This window comes from Phalacrocorax aristotelis, chromosome 3 (assembly GCF_949628215.1).
Source record: "Phalacrocorax aristotelis chromosome 3, bGulAri2.1, whole genome shotgun sequence".
Classification (NCBI taxonomy): domain Eukaryota; kingdom Metazoa; phylum Chordata; class Aves; order Suliformes; family Phalacrocoracidae; genus Phalacrocorax; species Phalacrocorax aristotelis.
In genome coordinates this window covers 81801830-81825712 of record NC_134278.1, presented here as the reverse complement: position 1 = coordinate 81825712, position 23883 = coordinate 81801830, and the positions used below count along the sequence as shown (strand labels likewise).

The 23883-nt window shown below is 41.6% G+C and overlaps 1 protein-coding gene across 4 annotated transcripts; it reads left to right on the top strand.

Annotated features, from left to right (window-relative positions):
- The first annotated feature begins 250 nt into the window (after positions 1–250).
- On the top strand, positions 251–23883 carry FERMT1 (FERM domain containing kindlin 1). Of its 4 annotated transcripts, none has more exons than XM_075088198.1 (16): positions 458–529; positions 1063–1193; positions 4264–4436; positions 7235–7468; positions 9002–9148; positions 9699–9912; positions 10926–11028; positions 12577–12684; positions 13578–13709; positions 13858–13907; positions 16538–16662; positions 17985–18091; positions 18830–19051; positions 20248–20372; positions 22010–22151; positions 23436–23883. In XM_075088198.1, the coding sequence occupies exons 3-16, from the start codon at positions 4286–4288 to the stop codon at positions 23607–23609; spliced, it is 2034 nt and encodes a 677-aa protein (XP_074944299.1). In that variant the 5' UTR covers positions 458–529; positions 1063–1193; positions 4264–4285; the 3' UTR covers positions 23610–23883. The 4 variants fall into 4 exon arrangements, with proteins under 4 accessions (XP_074944298.1, XP_074944299.1, XP_074944301.1 ...); XM_075088200.1 differs by lacking the exon at positions 1063–1193 and adding an exon at positions 860–1008 and having other exon boundaries at positions 471–529; XM_075088197.1 differs by lacking the exon at positions 1063–1193 and having other exon boundaries at positions 251–529.

Below are 23883 nucleotides of genomic sequence, written 5' to 3'. Positions count from 1 at the left end.
TTTTTTGGCATTGCACCCTCAGAACTACGCTTATTTTCTCCCACTAGTTTGAAATCTCTCAACAGCTGCAGCCTAAAAGCAACAACCCCTTGTACACTCAACGTGGCTCAGTGGCCTCGGGGTTACGGTTAAACGTGAATCAGGTGGAGTCCCCCAAGAAGCCCTCCTTGCTACAGCACGCGAGTGTGGCACCAGCGGGCGTTTCACTGTCACTTCTACCGGTTTCACACCCAACATCCAGCGCCAGGCAGGAAGGCTGGCCGCCTCCAATGAGGGCAGGGGAGGACAGCGCTCCCCTCGGCTTCTCCCTCCCCACCTGCCGGCATGGCGGTGCCCGCCGAGCGGGGCGTATGAAAGGGAAGGGCAGGGAAGGGCTGGGCCGTCTTGTCTTTCCCCGCCGGGGTACCGGCGGTAGGGCCGGCCCGGGCGCTCCTCCCCTTCCTCCCTGTCTCCCAGGCGCCAGGTGGAGGAGAAGGGAGCAGGAGCCGGGCAGGGAGGCGAGGGACGGCGCTGCCGTCGGAGAACGCGAGTGAGTAAGGGCGGAGAAAGGGCTGTTGGCCGCCGGCGGGGAAGCGCTGGGCGCGTGGGGCGGGGGGGCGGGCGGGCCGCCGGAGGAGCGGGGGAGGAATAATGCGGGCAAACATATTTTATTTATTTTTAAATTCTTTTGGAGTGCTCGTGACGGCTGCGGTGTGACCCGATGCTGGCGGCCCGAGGGGGCCCGCGGCCCGAGGGGGGCTGCGTCCCCAGGCTCGCTCCGGCCTGGCGCTTCCTCAAAGGGCGGCTCAGCCCCGGGAGCTGCATAAACCCCGGGAGGGGGCACAAACCGGTGCTCCATTCACCCCTCGCCTCCCGGCAGGTACTTTCCGAAAGGTGCCAGGGCAGCGCTACCTGGCGTAGAAGTGCTCGGCGAAACGTCGTACGCTGGTTTTCCCGCCTTTACCTTAACGCGGATGTTTTCCTGCATTAGTATTTCTACCCAAATGTTGAAGTTCGGGGCTGCGAGGGGTAAGACTTGCAGAGAGCTCGATCTGTAGAGTAATCATTGCTCTTTTTTTATAGCAGTATTGGCTAAAATGCTGTGTAGAAATACTGACTAGAGTCAGCAGTAGCCTGAAGACATGTTTCTCGCCTTTTTGATCTCCCTGTGCCACGCTGTACAGCTGCAACCCTCGTGGAGCTCAGGAATTGGGGTGCGTTCCTGGAGCAGATCCAATGTTGACCTGAAGGTTTTAAGACATGGAGTGTGCACAGCCTGCCCTGGCGGTTTGTGTTTGTTTGGGGTTTTAATACACAACGGTTAGTTGTCCTTACTCCTTAGCTTGCAGCTTTTTTGAGACTAGACTTTCTTTGCGCTGCTTTCTGTGATAGATTTACTAGTGGTTGTGTTTTCTTATCATAGGACTAAAACCTTCTGGTTTGAAGAGGAAGTGGGGAAGAGAGCAGCTTTAGGGAATTATGGAGTGCCAGGATTAGCTGCACTGAAGCCATGCTTTTCTAAGCCAGCGTGAATGAAAGAAAAAGTTTCACCCACCCCTTGGGCTGCTCGTTTTCATCCATGTCAGCACAAGTATTTGTATGCAGAATTAGACTGGGAAGTTAAACCAAATTTAAAAAGAGGAAAAAAAAAAAACCAGATCAGCTCCCAAATGTTTTTGCTGGCACAAGAGGGCAGATGAGACAGCTTCTTTTCAGTAACAATACTGGCTTACAGCAGACTGTAGTGTAGGCAAAAGAGTTCCCCTGCCAGGTTTCATACCCATGCTCCTGAAATGAAAGCACATAGTTCTCATGCTTAGGCCAGTTGTAGATATATTTATTTTTAATGCTGTTATTGATGCCTAGGAGAGTGACTAGTGGCATTTTGACTTTTCTAAAGCTAGGATTTTTGTTTTGCTATGAATACAGTGCAAAAATAACTGCTCTCTACACCTTGTACTGCCCTTGTTCCAAAAGCCTCATCTGCTGGGGAGGCCATCTCAGGAGCTGTGTCTTGGACACTGTGCCTTCAGGAGAGGCACAGCCCTTCCCCTCCACCAGGTACCCCCTGGTCTAACGCATACCTAAGCCTGTACATCCATGTGGCACACTGCAGCACAAATTCAAAACCCCAGTTCTACCCCTGAGGCAGGACAGCCATAGTATTTTCCAGTGTCCAGCACAAATGTCGTTATTTACTAAAGCAAAACAAACAAACCTCTCGGATAAGAACGGACTTTTGTTTGTTTAGTAACTGTTTGGTGAAAAGGTGTAGGCTGCCACATCCAAGAACATAATTAACAACAGCATTTGTTCCTCAGCCTAAATTAGTCTCTTGGAGTTATATGATTGTGAAGCTGCAGTTTTCTGAGTTAGGGCTGTCTATAAGTCATCGTGATTTTTAGAATTTGAGGGCAGACTCCCAGGACTGTTCTAGTGAAACTCCCTGGTAAGGTGACTTTCCCCTAAAAGGATGGTTTTGAGCTGGAGAGATTGTATTGTTTATATTGTCATTCATTTGCAGGGGGATCAATCTAATCTTTAACAGATACACTTTCATTGCCTTCACCTTTGGAATCACTTTTCCTAATTAGCAGAATTTATCATTACCGCCACATTGCTATTATCCTTTTGATATCAAATTTTATATCCATAGGTTTGACACCAGCCATGGCCTAGGCCCAAAGGAGTTCAAGGAACCAAGTCTACAACTTTAGTATTCTGACAACAGATTTTAGAAGAACTTCACTGAAACAGTTAATGACTTTGATTTACATTGTACTCCATAATACAAATACTGCATGATACATCATTTAACAAAATACCAAAAGTCTTCATGATGAAATTCTTAAACCATAAGATGTTAATATACATGAATAACACCTGAAAGCCTGGGGAAGGTTAAGCTGTAATAGGCTGGCTGTAGAGTTGCAAAAGCCTCATCATGCCTCTGGAAGGGAACCTCAGAATGAACATTGAACTCTGCCCTGCAGTAGTATCCTTTGGCACTAAAACCCTCTTTTGAAGCTTTGTTATTATAAATTTGGTAAACAGATGAACTTAAATTTTCATCCTGTTTCCAGGCATGCTTTATTTAATTTTATGTCAGTGTAACCTAAACTAGTCTGGTCTTGTCCTGCAGCCAGTCCTATAAAAGGTCATTCCTTCTCTCACTCCTCACCTGTAACAACAGTTCTTGATTTTTCTGGGTTTCACCTAACTTTTAGGCTAAGGCATTTAACTTATTAAATACTTATTTTAAAAAAATCTATTTAGAGAAATCTGTTAATACTGTTACATCCCCTCTAGCCTTCTTTGTAAACAAATCTTAGTTATTTTTTATGTTAGAAGCAGTCTGTGTACGGCACCTTTTACAGAATCTCTGTTTTTGCTGAAGGCCTGCAATAAATGGAAGTCATCCACTTTACTGCCTAAGCTTCAACTGCAAAGGCTTCTTTCTTAGGGTTCAGTTTAAAGGCACACTGCTACTCTGGTATCTTCTCTCACTGGTTAAATATCCAAAATCCTTCCTGCAGCATCACCTTATACCTACAAGATCTTTCTGCAGTAATTAGCAGAACTCTGATGATGATAACCACAGCTTCTACTTTGAGCATCTTCTCTAGTTTGGCTTGGTGTGATTACTGTTTACCTGTCCTGGCAGGAGCCTGGTGGGATCTCAGACAATTCACCCTGCTGAGACAGGATACTTGCCTACATCTCTGTGCAAGCAGACAATCAGCAGAAACTGCAGTTAATATGCCTAGATATTGCTGGCAGAGAGACATTAAAGTTATTTGTCTCCCCTCGCATCTACCCAAAGGTAAAACTACTCTCTGGTTTTGGTCCTGTGGGGCCAAGCTGGCAGAACTGCAAGTGTCAACTTTCATTTGCAGTGAAAATTACAGCTCTACATGTACAAGTCAACGAAATTCTTTTGTTCACTGGACAGATTGCCAAAACAGATCCCACCCACAGGCTTTATGGTGTCCAGACTGGTAGATTAGCATTGTATAGCGGGGAAACCCAGGTAAAACTGGGCTATCTCTACCCAGCTGCAGACACTTGAGTTGTGAGGGACACCAAAAGCAGAATAAAACAAAAAAATCCCACATGCGTATGTCACACCAGTAATCACAAGAGCAGAGTCTAGTTCAGAGGTAACAAGATAACACATCGGAAGTTCCAGCCAAGGTCCCTGCGAAGGGAGACTGTGGAGAGATACATTTGTTGCAGAGAGTGGAAGAAGAATATCCCTCTTGCTTGTTCGTTTTGTTTTTGCAGAACTTACATAGACCTTTCCAAAATGATTTCCTCAAGTGAATATGGGTCTCATTCCTGGGAGCTCTTTGTGACAGTAGATCATGAGTGTGAAAAGACACAAAAGGAATTTTTACTACGGGTCACGGGGGACCTTCATATTGGAGGAGTGATGCTGAAATTAGTAGAACAAATTGGTGAGTAAAGACCCGTTTAATTTACGTGGTGTTATTAAAATAATACATGTCGCTTTCCTTCTGCAAAAAGAGGCTCCTGTGCATTTTGAAACAGCACTGCCTCACTTCTTTGTAACGGCACACCGAGCACATAGGTGCTGCAGACTCAGGGTTTTTGTGTTTCCAGAACCCTTCCCTGTCTGTGACTAAAGCCCTATACTATCACAGTGCAAACAAAACTTTTGTTTTCATCTTCCACCTAGACAAACATAGTTGGACTAGACTAGCTGTTCAACTCCCTTTCCAGGTAGGCTTTATAGGTGGCTAGTTTGAGGGGCAGTAAAGGTAGCTGATAGCCTATTTATCTATTTGTAGTAGGGAGACATGAGTAGTTGTTACAAAGGTGTTTCAGAAGTTCCTGTTTCCTCTGCTATCATAGCATTCTGGTCAGAATCCATTGCACCTATCCAGTAGGGAGAAGCTGTGAAGAGCAGAGACTGGCTGAGTCAAAAGTTAGGAGATGAAAGGTAAAATACCCTGTGTTCAATCGCAGCAAGTCAGCACTACAAGCAATGAGAGAAATTAGGTTTCTTTAACTGAAAGCCATCAAAGGGAGCTGCCTCCCCAAATCATCATCTGGACTCTGAGGCTGCAGAATGATAGATACAGACAAGATAGTATATTTGATTATTACATCAATGCCACATGGGTTTCCTATGCAACTCATTCTTCAAGTATTGTTCTTTTTCCTGGAATTCTTAAATTTACAAGTCTTCAGTTGACAACTTCACACAGAAAGGAGCCTGTTTGCTAGGTTAGACCTGCCAAGTAGGAACACTGAGCTTTGCATTTCTAGATTTCTAGAAATATAAGATTTGTGGCAACAAAAAAAAAAAGTCAAAACCCCTCCTTGAAACTTTAGTCTTTTTTACGTAGCTTGACTTCAGGCAAACAAGAAGAGGAAAACTGAACTATACCAAAACCCTTCAGCAAAATATAGTGTTAAGAAATTTAAAACCGGCAACTTAATTTCTGAGTTCTTACTGCCAAATGAATGGCTTTGTTTTCAAACGCTAATATATCCTTTGCATAGGATATGCAAAAGGAGCAAAAAGGCTCCCATTCAATGGAAGGACATCTTTAAATGACAACCCTTTGTGATGAAAAAGCTCTGCTTGGAGATAGTGATTTTAGCAGGGAATCCCTTTTCCAGCATTAAAGCAGGTCGCATACCTGTGATACATTTCTACAAACTTCTCTGCACACTTATACACACACAATTCAGTCAGCAAGCCAATGGTAGCTGGAGTTCTCACTGGGTCAGAAGGCTCATTTTTCACAGCATTTTTATAACTAGTACTCAACTAGTGCAAAAAGCTTTCTATATTAAATCATATTTAAAGCAAATCTGTAACTAAGTGATTTATGTTAGCAGCTCTGTTGAGACACAATTTTTTACCAATACTCCAAAATAGGTCAGGGTTCTACTGTGGTATAGACATGCTGAGGAATCACCTCTACCTGGCAGAGCTGGTGAGGAAGAACGAGACATGACGCAGAAGACCAAAACAACTTGACCAAGATCATGCAGAAACTTCACCCGCTACTACCCTGCGCTGGCATCTGGGAAGTCATTTAATCTTGGAATTCCCCATGGAACCGAGAGCAGCAATACTTTATCTCTTTCCTTACGCATGTGCTTCTCATGCTGATCTAGTCAAGGTTTTGACACCTTTCAGATCAGGATAGCTTTCTGCTCAAGAGTTATCAGACAAAAGCCACTGTTCTCCCCCTCCAAAACTCTTTATATAAGTCATGAACAAAGTCGTCTATCTGTTCGTGATTCAGCAAGCCTTACCTCATCTGTATGTTTTCACAGTACGAAATAAGCATTCTTTACTTAAGCAAAACAAAGGCAAGTCTGTATTAGTGAAACAAGACAGTCGTCTCTTGGCAGGCCTGTCTTCTCTGAGAAGTTTTTGCAGGCAACCCTTGTCAGTCCCTGGTCAGTCACACCAGCCTGCCCTCCTGCACAGACTAATATCTAACTGTACCATATTGCATCACGCCCATTCTACCTCCCTTACAAGTTTCTACCTCTTTTACATGTTTCTGATCCTGTGTGGTAGAGAAGGTCATCTTCTTTGCTAGAGAGCTTGTTAACTCTTCCCTGATTGTCACAGGGCTTACTTCAAAAAAAGTAATTCTTTTTGTTCAGTATTTAAAGAATGTTGCTACTGCAAAATTGTAAGCAGGCTGCACTCCGGTGAGCATCCTTGTTAGTCTAACTGTGCAGCCACAAAGAAGAGCTGAGAACAGCCCTTAGCTGTGTGTCACCAAGACTTCAAGGGTTGTTTATTGCTGGTTCTTAACACTCTAGAGATGAGCTGTTCAGTGGTGATTCCCAGGAGACTGTGGAAGAACTTGTGCCCATCTGGGCATGCACAAGGTTTGTGGGAGGATTTTCAGCTTGCACTATCAAGTTGTGAAGTGGGTGCCCTTGTTATTAGTCTGTATCCCAGCACAATCCAAGCAGCATTAGACCATGTATAGCACCAGATTCAGGAGATGCCGTTTCCCTGTGGATATCTGCAAGGTTAAGGCAGTGCCACAGTCAGCACCTAGGTTAACTCTTCAGGGAAAACAAAGTTCCCAGTGACTGCCACAAGTATTTAGCAAATCGGGTCTAGGTCTCCAGAACTGTAGTTGCTATTTTAACATAAATAAATTCTCCTGTTTGCAGAGCACCATTTTTCAAATGAATTTTTTTTAGTATATTTGCTCCATAGTTTATTAATAACCATTTTGTATTTTCCTAGAAACACAACAAGATTGGTCAGACTATGCTCTTTGGTGGGAACAAAAAAAATGTTGGCTTCTGAAAACCCACTGGACACTCGATAAATGTGGGGTACAGGCAGATGCTAAGCTGCTCTTTACTACTCAGCACAAAATCCTGCGGCTCCGCTTGCCAAACATGAAGACTGTGAGACTGAAAGTCAGCTTCTCTTCTGTGGTATTCAAAGCTGTCAGTGACATCTGCAAAACTCTCAGTAAGTAAAGCTAAATCCCATCTGGCAGTGAAGTTGGAGCATCTTATTAGGTGACTTTGTTTTGATGTGAAGTCCTTACTCACAAAACTGTTTAGCTCCAGGAGAAATTTGGTTGAGTTGACCCAAGATCAAAAGACAGATTTTTGGGGGTTTTAGTATCCAGTGAATGTCAATGGTTCTCAGTCTTTGTGATAACTGATGCAAACAGTGTCAGAAATGCATCCCATGTACTTCAGGAGTACTGAATAGTCAAAGCCCTGTTGATGGTTTTGTTGGGATCCTTGTCCTCCTTGAGGGCTCAGTCCTGCTTATTCCATGCCGTTGACTAAGAGCCTGAGCTTATCAATCTCCTAAACCAGCTTCCACCGTAGGCAGTTTTACTGCTGTCAACTGATTTATCACCTACTTGCACTAGCATTAATGACATTCAACCTGCTGTATTGGTTTTATGTATTTACTTCAGAAGGAGCATGTTTTTAACAACCAGAACTTTTATATGTCCCAACCTCTTCAGGTCAGGCCATACCCAACTACCCCACACAAGCTTATCAGTGTGTTGCAGCACTGAGTCCCTGTGCCTCTGCTCTTTCCAGTAATGGAGCACCTCCAAGCAGAGATGAGGTTTTGGAGCATGCCAGACCTGTGTGTCTGTGATCCACAGGGATAAGTCCAGCCTGTAATCAGTCTTCAGAATCCCTTAGTTCTAGGGATTTTTTTTTAACTTAGATCTTCAAAGTTTAGGCCAATAACACATGCATCTTCAGAAGGAATTTACCACCTAATATTGACCACAGTGTAGCTTTCAATTTCATCTTCTAGCACTGGATTGTGAAAGGGATAGTATGTCTTTATCACATTTAACAGCTCTGATTAAACGGTGCCACAATTCTTCAACTGACATTTGGCCGAATTAAGTATTTCTACCCACATTTTTCTTCGAGACTGAGTCAGTACAGGAACCCTGTAACTTTTCTCATGAGTGAATACTGTCAAAAATGTCTTTTGTTACCCCAGGATAAAAGTATTTTTCAGAAACAAAGTGTCAGGTTTGCAACTGCTAATACATGTCTGAATCAGTAGTGCATTAGGGAATGGTGTATAGCTAAGACAGAATCATGTATGTGAAATATTCTTAAAGTGAATAATAGAAGGCATGAACTTCAAATACAGTGGTTCCATTTCTGGTTTTGCTTGTTCATAAGTCAGACATTTCACTGAGGTTGTTATGCTGAAAGGTGATCGCAGAGCCATTAGGGAGAAAGAGTTTTTCTCTGGTGTTCTAAAATGCAGTTATGCTTGCTACAAAAGCAGGGTTAAATTCTGTCAAAACTCACTCTCACCACCCAAAGCCTTTGGCCTTGTTATTGAATTACTGGGTTTTCCAAGGCTACTGCTTTCAACCTGCTAAAAATAAAATTCAGATTGCAACATGGAGCTTCCCCAAATGCTATTACGAATCATGGGCTTTTTTAGATGTAAGCTGCTAAGTTTCAAATGCTTCGTCTTGCTTCAGTTCCCAAATTGCCGTTGTAGATATTAGACGGTCAGAAGAACTCTCTTTGTTGAAGCCATCAGAAGATGCACCCAAAAAGAAAAAGAAAAAAGACAAGAACAGCAAAGAACCAGTTACAGAAGATATTTTAAACCTGTGCAATTCTCCAGCAAGTTCTGGATTACCAGGTAATGAAAAACCAATATGATTTTGTTCTTCTGACTGAGAGTCAAAAAGAGGAAGAAGTTCTTTGCTACGCAATTAAAACCAGGAAGGCCAGTTTAATGTAGAATGGTGGTCAGAGACAGACAGTTGGCCTGAAACTAGTGGCTTCAAAAAGTTACTGAAATCTCCAGAATCTCAGTATGCGAAAGGCTATACCAGAAAACAGGTGATCACTGTGGCCCTGCACACAGGATGTGCTGCTGCTCTTTGAAAATGCAAGACTGCTCTTAAAATATTCAACAATTTTGGCAAACTCCAAGGAAAAGGAGAAATAAAGGCTTGAAAGTATGTGTTTCTTATCTCCAGCACAACGGAGATATCTCTCAGAACAGGGAAGAGTACTTCTGTCCCTGAGGTCATTTCACCTGTGAAAGGACAAGGCCTGCTGTAAAGAACAGAGATAGAAGACTGTCTTGAAAGAAAAGGGCTAGTCTTTCATGATGGAAAGTGGTAGACTACCTAAGTCTGAACGCAGTTTTCCCTGGAATAATACATTATTCTCTTAACTTGCAGGAAGTCCAGGTTTGTATAGTAAAACCATGACACCCACTTATGATCCCATCAGTGGGACACCAGCTTCTTCTACAATGACTTGGTTCAGTGACAGTCCCTTGACCGAGCAGAACTGCAGCACCCTCGCCTTCAGTCATGCCAACTGTTCTCCAGAAGCACTAGCAGAGATGTACCAGCCTCGGACTTTAGCTGACAAAGCCAAACTCAATGCAGGGTAAGATGCCTCTCTTTGAGATCTGTATTAGCTGGCTTAACGAGGGTAGCATTAATCCAGCTTTTTTAAGTGTAAAGCAGAATTTAAAAATAAACCCCTGCTATACGGCTATATCGATACTTAAACATATGCTTCGATCTAGGTTTTGGTTCAGAAAAACTTACTACTCTTAATCTTTTTTCCTTACTCAACATTCTTGGTTAGGCAATTTTGTTTTAAAGTGATGAATGCTGTAATTGTGCTGGCTCTGGACTGAATTCTGTTGTTAGATGAAGGCAAATCCAGTTTAGGACTGTGGGCACAGCTAAAGGACAGTTTGGATAGCAAACTCTAAAGGCTTTACATGGAGAGTGGAAATACACATGTGGATAAATGCAGTAAAGCTCTAATGCATTACAGATAGGTGACTTACTGATTTATGCACAAGCAAACATTGTTTATTGTACACCACAGGAGAATACAGAACACTAGAGGGTTTAGTGGTGTGAGTGTTTGAGAGGATTGTCTCTCTAGCATTAAAATATGGATTGTCATTTTTAGATCTGTAGAGCATTTAACAGTGACTTTGATGTTTTCATTGGATTTCACTGGAGAACAGAAGTAGCTAGAATTATAAACCAGCAAATAGTGAAATGAAAAGTGGGAGGTCTAAATATTACAGACAGACTTTTGGCCTGGCTGCAATGAACCTCCCATTTCTGGAGATCAAGAAGAAAGAATCTTATTGGCTTAGGTCACCCCATACCTAGTTACTGCTCAGTTTCTGGCATCTAGTCCTGATATTTTGAACAGTGCTGGAGAAAAAAATAGGAAGACTGTAGGTATTGTGTTTACACAATGAAACCTGGAACTCCACATGAACATTCCACCTTCTCAAGTTATGTGAATTTTCCGCAGACTTGCAGGAATTACAGCTGTTTAGTTCCCACTGTTGTTTCACAAGTACATTGGAGCTCTGCAGGTGTGATAGTTTTTCCTGTACAGATGAATCTGTGGGTTGTTTTCTTCTGCAGCTGGCTAGATTCATCTCGATCACTTATGGAACAAGGCATTCTGGAGGACGATCAACTACTTTTACGCTTTAAATATTACACTTTCTTTGATTTGAATCCAAAAGTAAGAGCTTTGTTTTTATTGCTATTCATTGTTTGCCTGCTTTCATGTCAAGGAGCTATAGCACAAGGATACTGAATTTTAGCTAGGATTTGTTACAGGCCCTTCAGAGATCAAATCCTACTTCTTCCCCCCAGCTAAGGCTGCACTTTTCCCCTCTGGACACTAAATCACTGTTCCTTAGCTGAAATATGATCTTAAGTACAAAGGTGAGATCTTAAGAGCACCAGAAACAGTATCCAGATTTCCAGAGGGGCTGGTTTACTTTCTGCCTCTCTCTTAACAAGAAGAATTAAGGGGAAAACTAACCCAACGATATCCTAAATGATGTAAAGGTATAAGCCCTATTTTTGAAAATGGACTTAAAAATGACATCTATGTTCCACTGCTCTTCACTGAATATTCAGCTTTTCAGGGCTGAAGCCCTCAGAAGCACTCAGGCACTTAAATTTGTTTCAATGTGACCGGGTGATTAAATACCTTTGAAAAGTTCAGGAAAAGCATTTAAGTCTCATTTGGAAACAAGATTTAGTCTTCAAAAATCACTTAAATATTTTTCTCAAGTTGCCTCTCAATTGCCTTTATTTTGACTAAGTCACAGTGGTTGCGTCAAGCCAGCATTTTTAAGGCTTGTGTAGTACATTTAGGAAAATTAAAGTGCGATCGTTGACCAGTGTAAATGAACAAGAGTTCAAATGTGAATTTCAGAGGATTTGCCTTTCATGTTGCTATTTTCTGTAAATTCTGTAGAACTCTTCCATTTCAGGCGTCTCATAAACATCCCCACTAAAATTCAAGTACGTGTCTCAATGTCAGCAGCCCAAACACTTCCCTTCTTTGCCCCAGCCAGCCATGGAGCTGTAGGATGAAATAACCTAAAACAGGTTCAGGCAACTTAATAGCTCACCACTGTTGGGAGGGGTCACACTCCAGGGTTTACCCTCCCATCACCTACCTTTCACCAGCTCTGGGGCTTGAATATTTCTGCGAGTCACTTCAGCTTATTAACCAAGTAGATAATAAGAAACAATCACTATCCAAAAAACGGATAGTGAATTAAAGCAGTTCACAGCAGGACCTGTCAAACGTCAAGCCAGTGCAAAGACACAGCCAACACCGAAAAAGCCAAGAGCAGAAGAGGGGAAGTGAGGAATAAGAGTTTCTGTCTTTTGGCAGTAGCAAGCTGTCGAATGTCACATTCGTATCAGCTGTGTCATGTTATTTTCACGCTCATAGTGTGCTTTCACATTTCTGTTAAGCCAGTCCAAGGCCTACTATCCCAAAAGGGGATGTCTTAATCTCCTCTTCTGCTTCAGCCAGGGACTCCTGATTAATTTTCTGCTGGATCAGCAAGCCACCGTGACCCTACACACACTCACACAAGCTAGTACAAGAAAAAGCAGAAAGATGGAGAACATACAGCAGGGGAGAGGTGGGGGGAGGAAGGAAACAACCTTTGTGGCTTCAGCCCAATGGTAGATCAGCTGCAGCTGAACAGGAGTCTGTATCGTGACAGTCATTGATAACCAATGTTTTTCTTTTTTGCTACAGTACGATGCAGTGCGAATAAACCAAATATATGAACAAGCCCGTTGGGCCATCCTGTTAGAAGAAATTGACTGCACAGAGGAAGAAATGCTGATCTTTGCTGCACTACAGGCATGTACTTGATCCAAGTTGCAAAACCTGTTTCCTCAAGAGGCAGGCGCAAGCTGGGACAAGACCAGGGTAGAGCCCAAGCCAATAACTCTGTTTGGACTGGGGGTCTGCTATCTGAGTGAGAAACAATAAGCAGCATCCATCAGATAAACCAACTAAATTCAGTTGCACCACACCATTATTCAAACTCATGCATACGATTATGGAACCATTTACTAAAATTATCTAAAGGATGTAATTTTGATCCCAGGCTATTCTGAGGGGGATTACTATGAAGTGTTGTTTCCCATACCAGCTACCACCCTTTCACATATTCCTGAAAATTTCTCAAATACATCAATACATATGTTCAGAGCGGACTGAAAAAAAAGCTATAGCACAATGTGAAGGTAGGGATGCTATGGAGTACATAGAAATTTAACATGACTTAGCGTGACTTAGTCCCTGACTGTAGGAAATAAGGCACAAATGTTTATTAATAATAAATTATTTCCTTAGAAATGTAAACAGAGCTGCCAAAACATTCACAGCCTGCCACTGCAGAACAGCACAGAACCTTGTTGCCAAGTGGTTGCAACCTGGTGTGGATGGCACTTACAGCTGGCAGGACTAGAGATGGAAACGTTAGCATTCAGTCAGCCTCACAGAACGGGATGGCTATACAGTGAAGGAATACAAATGCTGGCAATTAAAATAGGAAACTGTTATCAGTACTTGCACCAGAGATCATAGTGGACATACCTGTTTCCTTATGAAACACCTCACAGTTCTGTGCTGCAGAACTTTACACAGTTGTCCAAGGCCCAGAAGACCAAGTGGCCTATTTTGATATGCTGTGATTGTGTGTTGCTAATTGATATATTGACTATTTGAACTTTGATGTTCTATTTTAGTATCATGTAAGCAAGTTATCGTTATCATCAGAGGCACATGATTTCACCCATGAGTCAGAAGTAGATGAAGTAGAAGCTGCACTTTCTAACCTGGAAGTGACACTGGAAGGTGGAAACGCAAGTAACGTTTTGGTATGTCCTTTTGGATCCCAGAATTGTTTTCACTGTGCCAAATGCATTGGCTCTGATGAGCCCACCTGGTTCCTGACTTTTTTTAACAGGGTTAACAGGCGATTACAAAGTGCGTTGTACTAAAATTGTTCCTAATTATTCCTGATAGGAGGACATCACAGACATCCCGAAACTTGCTGATAATCTCAGGCTAGTTAGGTGAGTTATTAAAACTAATAATAAAACACACAAAACAAGAAGCTTAACAATACAAGAGATTTCTTGAGTTTTCATCCTAATCTAATGGTAGATCCTAAGGTTATAAATCAACAAATACACCAGATAGATAGGTCTAAGCAGCCTAATATCATCCTCTTCAAATCTTTCTCTTACTGCTTCTGAGCAAGATGCTTAGCAAATCTTTCTATCTTTTGGGCTGCTGGGGTAGCTATACTTACACTTGTTAAAAGACCAGGCTCTTTATATTTCCTCGTGCTCGTCAACCATCATCTGTAAACAAGAGAGTCTACAATTTTGGTTTCAATCACTCTTTACTGGGTTTTGCCAATGAAAACTAGAAAAAAACTTTCAGCTCCCCCTGAGAAGAATTTCTAAAAGCAACCCTGGGGGTATATTTTTAATAAAAAACAAAAGAAATTACCCCTTTCTAACCAAACGTGGAGTCTGTTTCTAATATCGAAATGAGGTTCAAGCTGGACTAGCAGTATGGTACACCAGATCAGTAATACCTCACCTAAATAAGTAAACTGAGGAAAGTACAATTCTGTGATCCCACTGATACCTTGATTTATGGGTTATTTAAATGACTGCAGTGACCTCAAGTCTGTAATGCCTTGCTTCACAAAACAGTCTTAATGTTTTAGAAAGATAAAGATTTCTGTTGCACAAATATTTATCATTCATTCTGTTGACAAATCATATTTGTAGTCAGCAAACTGAAAACAGTTAACTGTTGTTAACTCTTAAGAATTGTTAATTATTAATTCCCAATTAAGACATTTTATTTGACATTCAAATTGCTTGGGTGGCTAGGGTTACTAGATAAAAGGAAATTTAAGCCTTTTAAGTTCTATCGGTTACTTGCCTCTAACAATGCATTGTTTATTTTTCCCTGGCAGTAGAGCAGTTTGCTTTTAAAAGTATTCGGCAGTTATTTTTCATCATGAAAAATTTCCTATATCCATGATAAATCACTTACTAAGGCCAAGACATTGTAGAAACTAGGTAAGGTGTAAAACATTTCTTCAAAGGAACAACAGCGTTTTGTTACCATAATTACTTGCTTAACTGTAAAGGTAAATGCAAAGCACTGCACATCATACTGCTGGGTCTGTTCATATAGTGAACGTCTATTTCACATTTATTCACAGTATGCACCACATTAGCACACTAGTAAATACTGCTTTCAGGTGGGTGACAGTATAGTGGAGAATTACTTTTTTTTTTTTCAAAAACAACGAAAAAAGTTTTCAGCAATTTTCTTTTGATAGAAAAATAATTTTGTTGGTCTAAAAAACTCAGAGTCCCTTATTTTTGAAGAACGTCACTGTATTGGAAAACTAAAAGTCAAAACATTTGGCAGTTTTGAAGATCCAAGTTATTTTTTTCATTTAAACATTAAAATCATCTCTTTCTAGAAAGGATTCAAAATAAGGATTTCTAGAAAGGCTCTGGTAGAAGGCAAGAGTGGGTATAATAAACCACTGTTTTCCAGATAGCTGTATATTCTTTGTACCATCATCTTAGATTTAAAGGGAAGCACTAAATAGACAGTGGAATTTTTTTTTTCTTCTTTTTAACTTCATTGTTGACCTTTGTAGCTATTTGTGAAGTATATCTCTATTAAAATAGTACTAATACCTCTGGTTTTCTCTCCTGGAATACACTTAACCTGGGACTTTATTCCCCCCTCCCACCCCTTGTGGTTGTGTTAGTGTATTCTCAGTAGAATTTATTATGATTTTTATTTCTTACTGAAGAGAGGTGGGGTGAGCACAATGATTATGTTTGACCAGTAGTATCTATCAATGAATTCTCAATTCCAAAGTAGGTATTTTTAAATTTATCTATGAAAGAAATCAGTTCGCATTAGCAAAGTCTTGAAATTAAGTAAAATAATTAAAATTATGATTACGTCCATCTATATACACATGTGAGGAGCTGGAATAACACTGCCCTAGTGGAAGAAGATGGTTTAAACTATTACCTTTTCTTGGAGCGCCACAGAACCTAATAACCTAATAACCTAACACAGAACCTAATAACCTAAGCTTATAGAAGTATAAGCTTAGTGAAGGAATAGTATTTTTTTGTGCTAAATACTACTCAGATAAAGCCAAAAGGATGGTCTCTACTCCCTTAAAGTTTAATGAATACAAGTTATTTTTATGGGTGCAAATATTCTAGATAAGGAGCTATGAAAAACTGAAGCTAATTCTAGTGTGTGAGAACAAACAAGTGAGTTATGTTAGCGTTACTGAGTTCATGTAAAAAACAGAATTAGTCTTTGTTAGAAGGGAATGGTTTTGATTAAGAGTGGAAGGAAAAAAATAGCAAGAAAAACCACATAGAAGAAAAAGAAAAAAATGGAGAGGAATCATAGATGGGGTTCAGCTAGAAGCTGGGGTAAAAACACAACCTTACCTGGGGTAACTTGAGTGCAGTGTTGGTCCCAGGCGTTTGTCACCCCACCTCGTTGACCCAAGTATGAGTAACCCAACAGGTCATGTCATGACCTCAGCAATTTGAGATCCAGAGTAATATTTGTGAGTGACTTAGCAATTGGTACATTTCAATATAAACAAATGTGATTTCCTTTTTTCTTTCAGGCCAAGGAAGCTGTCACTCAAAGCTATCAAGCCATATTGGTTTGTCTTTAAAGACACTTCAGTATCTTATTTTAAAAACCAGGAATCCGCACAGGGAGAACCTATTGAGAAACTAAACCTAAAAGGCAGGAATTTTCTTTTCCTTTCTTTCCTTTTTCTACTGCATTTGTGAAGTGAATAGATCAAGGAATCCCTGCAAGACTCAGGAAGGCAAGCACAGTAGCATTTAGTCTTGGAAATTTTTCGGTTACCAACACTCCTAAGCAGGCAGACCGCATCTGCAGAAGAGGCCTAAACAAAAAGGATTCAATAGCTTAGTCAAAACCAAGATTATCTGGACCTGGCTTGTAAAATGCCATGTACTGCTGAATTCACTAAAGATGAGTCAGATAGAGAATGTGATCTGTGTGACATTTTCATTTCCAAACATTTTACTCTGTGTTAAATGGCAGTACTCACATCTGTCTTTGGCAAATGCACACTGGCAGCAGAGGATTACAGATGATGCAGCGGACAAGAATGCCATAGGTTGCACCAACAGCTCCAAGACCTTCTCTGGGCCTTGTTTGTTTGATGCATGGGCATTTCCATAGCTACAGCCAGCTTTAGGTACTTCTGGAGGAGAAACCCTGGGCGTACACATGGCAAACACCAGCACCATACATAGCCTCCATCTACATCTACTCCTGCAGGGACATCATTTGTTCAGCGTCAGGGAACCAGTGATACCCAGGATTCATCCTAGAAGAAACCTTTGAAATAAAAAGAAGATTGACCCCTGTGAACAAATGGCTCTGCATACCAATCTGCATATCCTCAGCGGGTCAGATAAATGGGTGGTAAAACTAGCCAAGGTGACTGGAACCTCACCAAGTACCCCACCGCCTTGGTGTCCCGTAACACAAAAGCGAACTGTAGGCATCCACGACTCCAGCTGAATCCAGAAGGCCTGTAATAGCACCATCAACGTGAAATACCAGGTCCCCAGAGTTCTCTGGGACCTCTGAACTGGCCATGGCCAGCCCGGTTGTAGATGTCACCTACATCCCACTGCCAGTGCTAAGTTGCTTCTGAAAATATAGTCCAGGCTTTCAAGACAGTTAGGCTAAAATTTCCCCAAATGCCCATCTCATGAGCTCCTCTATATTTGAAGTGTTGAGCATTTCTGAAGATCAGGCTGAGGTTTTGAGAACACCACTCACATCTTTTCTGTTTCACATTGACTATCATGCTCTTTGAGCTCAGAGCGTTGGCATCACCCTGGCAAGACAAACCAGGCAGTGGACTAGAACAGAAGGCTTGAACAGGCCTAATCCTCTAATATCTTGGCCCTTGATCTCAAAGAAAAACAACCAATTAGGTATAGTTCTTCAGTTTTGATCAGGACTTAAAGTTAGTGATGTAGTAATTAAATAAATTCATTTTTTTCTTATTCTCTATGATCTAGGATGTGAAGTTTTACCAGATGTAAATGTTGCTGCGAAGAAGTTTGGAATCAAACTACTAATTCCTGTTGCTGATGGCATGAATGAAGTATATTTAAGATGTGAAAATGTGAGTAATAAGACAAGGGAAAGTTTGTATTCCAGATTTATTGGCAGATTGTGTAGAAATCCCATTATTCTGTTCTAGAATTTGTATAGAAAAATAAGGATGCTACAGAGAGTTTATTATCTACATGTTCAGTAAAATTTAAGAATGGTGTGTTGGTCTAACAAGTACTTTATGGTTGAGGAGACAAAAGGACAGTAATTCTATGTTACTGTCAGTTTCCAAGTGGAGCTGCTGGAAAGAAAAAAAGAACATCCTACCAAAGAAGTAAACAGAAATCATAATATTTTGCTTCAGTGTTTTCAGAGGACTGGGGTTTGGGTTTTGTTCTCTTCTTTTTTCTTAATTAGAACTCCCCCATTCAGATTAGGGTTGTGTGATGAGGTTTTTACATTTGTTTTCAATTTCAGTTTATTTCATTTTTGTTGACATGTATCAATCCAAATTGTGTAAAAATATTCATTAGGTAGAAAATAGTCATGCAATAACATTTCCAAGAGAACCTATTCCAAAGTACTGGATTTCTTTGAAAATTTAAAACCTAGCTGTCCTGCAAAGGCAGTCCTGTAGGTGGAACTAGCCCAGTCAGGGAAGAACAACGGTGCTGTGGTAACTACACATCCATGCAAATTAAGCAGAATAACTCCAGGGTGATTTTGTTGCACAGTGAAAGATGTGTGAGCAGTAGCCATCTTCATAAATGGTTTGTCCAAAAATACCAAACCATTGTCTTTGTTGCAGGAGAATCAATATGCTCGGTGGATGGCTGCTTGTGTTTTAGCCTCAAAAGGCAAAACAATGGCCGATAGCTCTTATCATCCTGAGGTCCAAAAGATCCTTTCATTTCTAAAGATGAAGAACTGGACCATGTCTCCCCACGCTGTATCTGATCCAGAAAGCATAAATATGAAACCTGAATGCTTCGTCTCACTACGTTATACCAAAAAATACAAGTCCAAGCAGGTATCCTGAGCGTGGCTTGACGGTTGGGGATGGGTGGTTCCAGTGGTTGCTTAGGAGTGAGGCTGCATTGACGCAGCATTTGGAAACCATACAGTAGAATCATCTTGCAATCCTCGTTTGTCCCTTTGCTATTTAGCAAGAGGCCTTTGCTACAAGATGAACACAAGGACAGGTCTCTTGACACTTCTTCCAAGTACACCTCCTACATCCACACAGCCTCCTAAGTCACTCATGTTCTCCTGACAACGCTGTCCCTGAAAGTCTTTTCAGAGTAAGAAAGGAAGGTTTTAAGGACAGGAAGTTATTGTCTTCATAGAATCATAGAGTGGTATGGGTTGGAAGGGACCTTTAGAGGCCATCTAGTACAACCCTCCTGCCATGAGCAGGGACATCTTTAACTAGATCACGTTGCTGCTCAGAGCCCCGTCCAACCTGACCTTGAATGTCTTCAGGGATGGAGCCTCCACAACCTCTCTGGGCAACCCGTTTCAGTGCTTCACCACCCTCACTGTAAAAAAATGTCCTCCTTAAATCTAGTCTAAATCTACCCTCCTTTAGTTTAAAGCCATTGCCCCTTGTCCTGTCACAACAGGCCTTGCTAAAGAGGTTGCCCTTATCTTTCCTATTGTCCCCCTTTAAGTACTGAAAAGCCACAATAAGGTCTCACCGCAGCCTTCTCTTCTCCAGGCTGAATAACCCCAACTCTCTCAGCCTGTCCTTGTAAGAGAGGTGCTCCAGCCCTTGTATCATTTTTGTGGCCCTCCTCTGGACCCGTTCCAACAGCTCTGTGTCCTTCTTGTTTTGAGGGCTCCAGAGCTGGACGCAGTACATCTTTAATAATGGTGTCTTCCTGTCCTTACCTGGGTGCCTCTCCTTCCTCTCCACCTAATTCCTTGTCCACTGCTATTGCTGAGAAAGAGTTCAGCCTACCCATCCTTAGGACCCAGTCTCCAGCGCAGTGTGCTGGAGCTAGACGCAGCACAGCACAAACCCAGACCCTAAGACCTTCCTGCATTGTTCTGCCCTTGTAGCAGAGGATCTGACCCCAAGTGCTCTCTCTGCAGTACATCTGCAGGAACAGTGACGACTAAGTGTCTGAACATGGCATCAGAGCTAATGCTGTTTGATTTAGTGAAAGCAAGGGTATTTTTGTTCTCCAGTCAACTGAAACCTTTCTCTCTCCCTGTGTTTCCCAGTTGGCTGCTCGTATTCTGGAAGCCCACCAAAATGTATCCCAGATGCCCCTAGTGGAGGCCAAGCTGCGTTTTATTCAAGCATGGCAGTCTCTCCCCGAGTTTGGCTTATCCTACTACATTGTAAGGTAATCACACTGTTACAGTGATGTCAAGCTGTCATAACGTGTTCATGGTCAGTGATTTGTAGGAAGTGCTTTGACTCCCTGTTCTAGAAACATTCTCTATTTTTTCCCCCACAAAGCTTTTTTAATTCTAGTAACTTCCATATTGCTGTTTTTTTCTATAGCAGTAGCACTCAGTAGCTCCATTCCTGCCACGAGACTCTGTTATGTCTGCCTTCATACAGACCTGTCGCATTTTCCCTGAAGTAACATCACTAGGGTTAAACCCTTCTTGACATAAACTCAGTAAATGTAACAAAAATGCATGTCATGTTGGCGTTCTCAGGTTTGCAATACATTTGTTCGCTCCAACTCTTGCTTATTGGAATATGATAAAATGCTAATTTCATTGGCATTTCATTAAGAAAAGAGCAAATGATCCCTTTTTTTGGTTAATCTGGAAAAGCAGTCAGCACAAGAAAGGTCCTGTTGTGTTCACAGCAGTTCCCCTGGAATCTTACCTTGAATATAGCAGGGTTCTGACCTGCATTCTTTTCTCTTGACAAACCACCAAAAAACTGAAAAGTACTGACACAACCATACTTGAAGGTACCTTCCTTAATTTGTGCTTAACACCTCTTCCAGGGCTACTTAGGAATCACCTGCAGTATAAATTGAACCAGCTGGGAGCCCACGTCTGTACTACGAAACATTCTGACTTCCCAAAACCCAGTAGCCTCATGTGAACTACCAGATCATGTTGGTCCCTGGATGTACCAGCTCCTGAGCCGTACCTGGCGGTCATCTGAGACAGCGCTGCTTGGTTAGCGCCAGGATTCTGCCTAGGACTCTTGTAGTAATTGAACAGAACATGAGTCCAGTGCCTGGAAATGTTCCCTGTCACTATTTAATTTACTAACATTGGTACAGATATTTTGCCGCATCTGTCAGCGCTAATTCTGTTAAGTAAACAAACCAACACCTAAACTGCATTTTGTAGCATGAGCAAAACACCTCGTAGTGAATTTCTGCAAACCTCTGGGCAGTATCTTAGTTGGGGGCATTAAGTAAGGCACAAACTGTGGTCCAGGTCACATTCTTTCCCTGTGAGCCATCTTCATCTAAGCAGAGAGGTTCAGAAACAGGATCAAAAATATTGAAAATATTAACAGCAGACAGGTGAGATTTCTTTCAGCTTTCATCATGAGGGTAGAGGAAGGTAGTTTCTTTACCAGAGTAACCTTTCCCTAGCTACTCCTATTATATGCTTATGTAATTTAGGTGACTGTAACTAGAAAAACATGTTTCAACATTAGTGAAATGAAGCAAGGACAATTATTGTTGACACTTTTCCAGTAAAAGTATAATCAAATTCATGCATTTTGGCAGAACAGTATTTTTTAGCAGAAAACAACTTGGAAAGATTTCAGCTGGATCTACCTGCCTAATTATTTTCCATCTTATACCATGGTTCACCAGCCTACATTTTTGCTTTATAACAAATACCATTCTAAAGAAGGGTCCAAGCTCTTCTCAGTCACAGGCTGTTGTGACTTTTCCCACATTTTTTGTGCTCTCAGAGGAGGGTGCATGTCTCTAGACAGAAATCACTGCAAACTAGATCGTCTCAAAGGCTTTGTTGGGTTTGGGGTTTTTTTCAGGTTTAAAGGAAGCAAAAAGGATGATGTGCTTGGGGTGTCCTATAACAGACTGATACGAATAGATATAGCCACAGGAGATCCTATCACAACGTGGAGGTTCTCCAACATGAAGCAGTGGAATGTGAACTGGGAAATACGCCAGGTAAAACTGGAACAGCTCTCTGCATTCAGTCATTACATTTCAGACACTGGAGGATGCTTTCAGGAAATCTTTTTAAACGTCAGGCTTAAAAGATTTTGAATGTGTTGTGACATGTTATTGAATAATCTGTCTAAATTTTTTTCTTAATGGAGTCTGTAGTCAAAATTCAGAAAGTAAAAGGTCTCCAGTTTAAAAGGTTTGTACCAAGCTTATTCTTTATAAGTTGCCCTTGATTTTGATGGGATGAAATACAGACACTCAAAGGTAAATTCAAATCCATTATGTTTACCTCTCTGTCAGTAAAAATCTCATTTTAACACTCTGTATAGTCTATCTCATGCATCATTCTCTAAATTGTGATGATTCAGTCTCCAATACAGGCTGAGGATACAGGAAACCAGTTTGTCTTTCAGAGCCCAGACTGAGATTGCAAGACCAGGGCGCAAGCTCCTCTGTGTCAGTATATGGTCCTGAGAAAGAAGCTCCGTTGTGTGATTTACACCAGGGCGCTCCTGACCCTGATGAAGGCTGCTCAGTGGGGCCGGCTGTTGCCCAGCAGTCTACTGGAGAGCTTAGGTTTGAAAGCTTGAAGCCAGCTTTGTACCTTGTATATTTCTGGGGTAGAACTAGCATGACCTGAGGTAAATTCAAGGAGCCTGGAAAATGCTCCTGCTTACACAGTTTTCCGCATCCACCTGTAGGAGCCAGGAGAGATCAGATACAACCCCTACTACTCCCCTGCAGTACTCCCTCTGCCAGAGCCTCTAATGCTGGATAAAACTGTTGGGTTTGCTTTATATCTCTTACAAAAAAAGGCAAAATCCACAGCTAGCAACTAACTTGTTTGCTGGATTTTAGAACTGACAGTAGTTGGAAATCAAAACCTGGACCACAAAAGCAGATTTAAGGTCAGCATGTAACAATGGAGAGTATTAAACATTAATGGTTAAGTGTACAAAGAGTCAGGAGCACCATTCCTGATTTTCTCAGTGTTCACTTTATACACCATTAGAAAAACTAGTTAAAAGCATGGTTTTGTAGCCTGCCTAAACAAGCAACAAGATTTTGACCACAAGAGGGCCCTGCCACAGCAGAAAATTAAGAAACACGCAGCCAAACACTCTGGACATCCTGCAGACCCAAACATCTTTATAGCTCTTGGTTAGCAGAGACAGGTACTGCTTTGTCACAGTACTTGTGGTCCAGCTGTGCTCTGATATTTGCTCTTTTTTCCCAGATGCAGCTTATCTCTGTTCCTGATTTTACCCTATGTATTTTTTTTAGGTTGCAATTGAGTTTGATCAGAACGTATCTATCGCTTTCACGTGCCTGAGCGCAGACTGCAAAATCATCCATGAGTATATTGGGGGCTACATCTTCTTGTCAACCCGCTCCAAGGACCAGAACGAAACACTGGATGAGGATCTGTTCCATAAATTAACTGGAGGTCAGGAATGAGGTGAAGTAAACTCTCTTCCCTCTGCCTGCTTCTCCCCACAGCTAAGACGACCAGAGGATTGTCAATTGTTGACTAATAAATCTTGTACATGTCAATCCACCTTGTGATATGACTGCATTATTTACAGTTTTTGTTAAATATTGAAGCCAAGGTCACTGGATGCATTACAGCAACTCCATCATCAACACTAGGAAAATTACATCGTCTTTGTTTTCCTGTTGTACAGCTAGAAGTTTTTAAATAAACACTGTCTAGCCACTGGGCATTTTTTAA

Coding starts and splice junctions, on each gene's coding strand:
- FERMT1 (XM_075088197.1), top strand. CDS start 270: ATGAGGGCAGGGGAGGACAGCGCTCCCCTCGGCTTCTCCCTCCCCACC. Junction 12,685..13,577: donor TGATCTTTGCTGCACTACAG/GCATGTACTTGA, acceptor GTTCTATTTTAG/TATCATGTAAGCAAGTTATC. Junction 13,908..16,537: donor GATAATCTCAGGCTAGTTAG/GTGAGTTATTAA, acceptor TTTTTCTTTCAG/GCCAAGGAAGCTGTCACTCA.